Raw genomic sequence first — 6,483 nt, forward strand, 5'->3', positions numbered from 1 at the left:
GAAAGGAAATGCAGTGGCGGGAGGGAAATATCAGCAGGCATGGGAGATGGCCAGGGGATGGAGGGGAATCGAGCTTGATACTGGAGAGAGACAGACAGACAGAGAGTCGACCATCGGACTTCTCTCTGACCTTGGTGCGGCAACCAGCGAGCCTCTTCCAGTCATCCCCCATCCTGCACCAACCAACTCCAGATCAGATACGCGCAGCTCCAGGTAGATGGTGAGCTTCAGCGCCACATCCCGCCGCTCCCATCCACAGATCGACGAAGGTGTGGCACGCCTCCTCTCCGGCCAGCTTCAGCACCACCTTCGGGCGAGGCAAGTTACCCTCCCTGCTCCCTCTCTCTTCTCCCTGCCTCTCCCTCCCCGTCTGTCTTCTTGCCCTATGCTGCGATGTGCTCTGTTTCTTTGTCTGCAAAGCTCTTCTGTTCTGTTCTGTACATGTTATACACTAGTGCAGTGCATACTCCCTCCGTCCGGTGAAGAGTGTACGTTTGGGTTTAAAATTTGTCCACAAAAGAGTGTACTTCTATCTTCACAATGCACTTTAAAGTATTTTCTCTCATCACACGGTAATCAAGACCAATAGTATTCTAGACATAGTCTTCTTAATTTCTACATGCGCTTAGCTCATTGGGGGTTGGGTAATTAAAGATGAGAGAGATGGTGGCTTGCATCTTCCCAATGCATTTTTTATTCCACTTCATAATTTGTCCTAAAATTTCTAGATATACACTTTTCACCGGACGGAGGGAGTATCTCAAACTTGCAGTCCACATGCAGGCTAGTGTATTTGTTGGCAGTGGCTAGTCAAGTACATCCCCTCTATTTAGTGACTTAATTTGTTGTCAACATGTCATACAAAGTTACATTTTTTCTATTAAGTGGTGATCTAATTTTCTATCACACAAAGTTAGGTTGTCTATGAAGTCGCCTCACCATACGCCATAAGTGCTATAAAGTAATGAAGGGGGCGGTCGCCACAAAATTCATTACACCAAAAACTATGTTGCTATCTCACTATGCTATTCTGGGTGTATATACACAATGTACTCTGTATAAAAGATCACTGCATAGGGGATACTGCAACTGTAAGAAAATCTATATAATTCCTGGATTAAACACATTTTGTTTCAGATATATGTACAAAATTGATTCCTATTAACTGAAAGTACGTACAGCATAAGATGTACTAAGATGCATATGACAGCATGAACTAAGAAAGATTGGAGTACTGACCCTTTGTATTTCTCTCTGATACTCCAGAATCCGCTCTGAACTGACTCTCCGAAGCATCGAAGTTAAGAATCCAGGCTGTACAGCCTTGCTTGTGTCAACAAAAATTGAGATATTACTGTAGTCTATAACATCTTCGAATGGTAACTCGATGTGATCACTAACTATAACAGGAACACATAAACTGACAAGTGCATCAAACAATCTGCAGGCCGAGGGAGTATCTCCAGCAGGATGCAGGCAAAATTTGGATGAGTGCATTCCTTGTGTGGCCATACGCCGGCTCACCCTTGATTGGGCTCCATGTTTTATGATTACATCTCCCTCATTTTCAAGAACTTGAAAAAGTGTATCACGGACCTTCCCGCCCTACATTATTAAGAATGATCAACTGTAACACAAGTAATGCTATTGCATAAACCAAGATAGTTAGCGGAAGAAAGATAGCATTGACTATAATATCCATGGCTAAAAAGCAACAAAGGAGGATGCACTGATAGTAACAAAACCTGACAAAAGGAACAAGGATGAGTGCACACAATCCCATATCTTAAGTAGGATCTGGGAAGTATATAACTTAAAAAGAAGATAAATGTGAAAAAATATAAAACTTAATCAAGACTTGAAGAGCAACATTTTGAGATTACAATAAGGACCCGCAAAAGTGTAAAAAGAATCAACAGAGGGATGCTTAAAAAATTATGCTGGTAATTGCATGATTTTTTTCGAGAAAACGCAAGAAGAGCTTGCATTTCATTGCTTTGGAAAGAGGGTTTCGGTTACAATCCTCCTAGGAGGTAATTGCATGATTTTGGAAAATGTACTTTCTCGAGATCTTCTGAAAGCCAGAAGATTATATTATGGTCGCTTATGGTATAGCGTGGAATCTCAAGAATGGTTTCTGCTGCCTATCTCCACTTACTATTGTTTCCTATCCTCAGATGGTGTATTTGTTACTTTCAGTCTTGTCCTAACCGTTGCAACTGGAAACAAGTAAAACTGAATGCAGCTTAAAATCTCGATGGATGTGGACAGTAGATGAACAGTAGATGAATGAAAGATTAGGGTAGATAAGGTAGACGAAGGGTTTGCAAAAATTGTGGAAGCATTTGTCTCTGCGATAAATTATTAAGTAGGTAGATTAAGAAGTATACAAGTTTGTGATTTGAAAAGATTGTGCTTTGCAGAATAGTACAAGACTACTACTGAATAATACATCAATTCTCGGCAACTTCTGTAGCCAACAAGCCCTTAAATGCGTAACAAATTGGCCAGTATCAATATTCACTTCAGGAGATTGTAGTGTTGCCCTTCAATACAAAATGGTGTCCTGGACTCCTGCTTAAATCACCCTATGATATCGGTTCCTTATTTACGCAAAGTAATCTCAGTGGTCTAAACAAACAAAATCTAAGGTAATCATATATATCCTAACTTTCTTTTCACCTAAATCCATCTTTATATGATAATTCTTAGACAAGAATTTAACATCGAGTGCTCTGAAAGAGATCTAAAACAGTGTATCATTATGACACATCAATCTCTACAAAAAAAGTGTAATATTTGTTTCGGATTCAAGAGCTCACCTCCTTTCGGTATCTGTTGCCCATGAAAAACAGCAATGCAGGCCTGCTGTCAACATTGACATCGCCCTTGAAGGGGTTGATGCGGTGGGAGTAAGGCAGGATGACATCCTTGACGAGAGAGACCTGATCACCACGCAAGCGGCCGAAGTCAGAGACTAGGAGCACGGCATTGCTGATCCGATCCACAACCCGGTAGAGGGCGTTGGGATCCTGGCAGATGAACACGTGGTCCCTTCCCCGGTGCCGCCGCCAGTACGACTGCCGCTCCAGCCACTCCACCAGCTCGTCCTGCATGGCCTCGTCGCTATACGAAGGTCCCGCCGTGGCCGCCGCCTCCGAGGCATTGGCGGCGGCTGGGGGCCGGATGGGGTTGACGACGAGGCTGAGGGACGAGAAGAAGGGCACGTAGAAGAGGTCGGCCTCGGCCGGGTCATCCACGCGAGCCACGGGGCGATCACGTGGTCCGCGGCGACGGAGGTCCTTGAAGAGCCACCACTCCGCCGAGTGCTGGTGCCCCGGATAGCGCAGCTCCTCGTCTGCCAGCACCGCGGCCGCATCCGACGAACCCGAGGGGCCCCGCGCGGACATATAGCTGCGGACGACGCCGTAGGTGAACTTCGACGGCAGGTCGTACAGGTAGATCTTGACGGGGGAGGGAGGGGAGGAGGCGGAAGAGGAAGGAGAGGTGGAGATGAAGGAGTGGGAAAGGCGGGAGGCGGAGGGGGCAGAGGGGGACAGGAGCAGGAAGAGTAGCGCGAGCGCGAGCGCGAGGAGGAGGAGGATGACAGGGGAGGGGCGGCGCGACGGCATGGCGCGGGAGGCGAGTGCGAAGAGGGATCTGGGGAAGACGAACCGAGGGGGCGGGGGCGACACCAGCGCCGACGCCGGCAAGATCAGAGGCGCCGGTCGCTGCTTACGGGGTGGCCTGCCGCGCTCCCACATGTGGCCTGCCGAAGACGACGGTCGCGCGTCGCGGGCGGCGGAGGATCGGAGAGAGCGGGACGACGGCGATTGGAAGCAGTGTGGGCTAGTGGCTCACACTTGTTTCTGCTAGCGCGACTGGACTTTAGGTCCTACAGGTCAGTGCCTCTTTTTTTTATTATTATTTACTAGAAAGTATGCTGGTATTCAAATCACGAAATAATACAAAATCCTTGATCCATACAAGCAAACCCTAACACATTCACAAGTAATCGAAATAACAAAGAGCATCATAAAACAACCAGTAAAACACGAAAATCTTCAGAGCATTGTGCCATCATCCCAAAACCTTGCGAGAAAACCCCTGCAACACAAGCATCTGCGATCAGACCTAAGCAGGCCATCATCTTCAACCACGATATAGTCGTCGCCATGCTCCTCCCCCTTTCTTTCATTCCCGGCGCTGAAAAGATAAGGACACACATATGCATCCAACACACCTGCACCAACCTTCGCCATCTATGGCTTTGAGTGCCGATGTATGTGCCCCTTCTAGATGGAAGAGAACTAGGATCCGGTTCCAACGCCGCGATAGGGCCAACTACCCGGGCAAACCAGGAGATCCCTCTAGCAGCAGCACAAAGAAGGAGGAAGAAACACAATAGGAAATCATACCGACGATGAGGAAGAAGAATCTTTGTCTCCACACAATCACCACCCATCTGAGGACCAACCAAGCTAGTGTCGGTCGACCTCCGGACACCATAGCCCGCGACCACGACGAGATTCGGGGATCCCTTACCCCGATGGCTCCTAGACGAAGGCAAGAGCCCCGCCTGACCATGAACGGAGCCCGAGGAAACTTATTCGGGCGCGACGCCGCTGCAACGGCCTTGGCAGCGACTGTCGGTGTCAAAATCGGCGGATCTCGGGTAGGGGGGTCCTGAACTGTGCGTCTAAGGCTAATGGTAACAGGAGGCGGGGGACATAATGTTTACCCAGGTTCGGGCCCTCTCGAGGGAGGTAATACCCTACTTCCTGCTTAATTGATCTTGATGATATGAGTATTACAAGAGTTGATCTACCACGAGATCGTAGAGGCTAAACCCTAGAAGCTAGCCTACGATTCTGATTGTTGTTGTCCTACGGACTAAACCCTCAGGTTTATATAGACACCGGAGGGGGCTAGGGTTACACAGAGTCAGTTACAGAGAAGGAGATCTACATATCCGAATTCCCAAGCTTGCCTTCCACGCAAAGGAGAGTCCCACCCGGACACGGGACGAAGTCTTCAATCTTGTATCTTCATAGTCCAACAATCCGGCCAAAGTATATAGTCCGGCTATCCGAGGACCCCCCAATCCAGGACTCCCTCAGTAGCCCCTAAACCAGACTTCAATGACGATGAGTCCCGCACGCAGATTGTCTTCGACATTGCAAGGCGGGTTCCTTTTCCGAATACTCCATAGAAGATTTTGAACACAAGGATCATGTCCGGCTCTGCAAAACAAATTCCACATACCACTGTAGAGAGCACAATATTCCACAAATCTAATCTGCTAACAACTTTTCATAGAGTGACATCATGCCACGGCCCGGTCATTATTCGAACCATTTTTCTCAACCAGCTACTGCACATATTGCGAGGTGGTTTCCTTGGCACGTCTTGTCGAAGCGGAGTTCGTGTCCCCTTATCACGGGATTCTCATCAATACGGGTGTGGGTAACCCAACCGCGCCATCAATCGCGGCGCTTGGGGAATACGCGATTTTACGGGGCAAGTGGGGAGGCACACAGTTTCTACCGCCTTTATAAAGGGATAAGGATTCCTCTTTTCCACCCACGCCTTCTTCTTCCCCTGCGCATCCATTCTCGCACACTCGAGCTCTAGTGCCCAAATTCTCACCTTCTCCGTAAATCCATTCCAAACATGTCTGGAGCGGGAGGCAAGTGGATGGTCTCCTACGTTACGGAGGAGGACATTACGAAGCTTCGGGAAGCCGGATACCTGGTCGCAAACATCGCGCATAGGCTCCCAGACGCAGGGCAAATCGTCCCTACTCCAGAACCCCACGAGAGGGTTGTATTCCTGGCTCACTTCGTCCGCGGACTGGGATTCCCCCTCCACCCATTTGCCCGTTGGCTCATGTTCTACTACGGGCTAGACTTCCATGATCTGGCCCCCAATTTCATCCTCAACATCTCAGCGTTTATCGTCGTGTGCGAGACCTTCCTCCGCATCAAGCCCCACTTTGGCCTGTGGATGAAAACCTTCAACGTGAAGCCGAAGGTGGTGGTCGGCCAGCAAGCGGAGTGCGGAGGCGCCATGGTGGGCAAGATGCCCAACGTCACCTAGCTCGAAGGCTCCTATGTGGAGACCGTGAAGGGGTGGCAGTCGGGGTGGTTCTATATCACCGAGCCGCGCGACGCCAACTGGGCGGCGGCCCCCGAATTTTGATCTGGCATCCCCATGCGGCTCACCTCCTGGAAAGAGAAGGGCTTAGCCTGGGGGTCATCGGTAGAGCTGACCGGACTTCAAACCTGTATAAAAAATATGATAAGCAAGAAAATCAAGCTTGTCAACATGGTCTAGATCATGCTCTTCCGCCGGATCCTTCCGTGTCAAAGACGAGCTTTCAATATGTGGGAGTTCGACCCGGCCGAACACCAGACGCTGCAAGAGCTCTTCGACACGACGCACAAAGATGTCTGGAAGGTGTTGTTCAAGGGCGCCGAGGTA

General features: G+C 49.1%; 1 protein-coding gene across 1 annotated transcript in view; it reads right to left on the reverse strand.

Annotated features, from left to right (window-relative positions):
- The window catches only part of LOC119363292 (probable arabinosyltransferase ARAD1), a 5,599-nt gene extending 1,749 nt beyond the window's left edge, over positions 1-3,850 (reverse strand). Inside the window, exons 1-2 of the mRNA XM_037628613.1 lie at positions 2,823-3,850; positions 1,240-1,605 (exon numbers count right to left, since the gene is read on the reverse strand). Of these exons, the coding sequence (XP_037484510.1) occupies positions 1,240-1,605; positions 2,823-3,764 (1,308 nt within the window). The 5' untranslated portion in view covers positions 3,765-3,850. The remainder of the gene's footprint in view (positions 1-1,239; positions 1,606-2,822) is intronic.
- Positions 3,851-6,483: the final 2,633 nt, after the last annotated feature.

The sequence above is a fragment of the Triticum dicoccoides genome, chromosome 2B, assembly GCF_002162155.2.
Source record: "Triticum dicoccoides isolate Atlit2015 ecotype Zavitan chromosome 2B, WEW_v2.0, whole genome shotgun sequence".
In the NCBI taxonomy this organism is placed as follows: Eukaryota; Viridiplantae; Streptophyta; class Magnoliopsida; order Poales; family Poaceae; genus Triticum; species Triticum dicoccoides.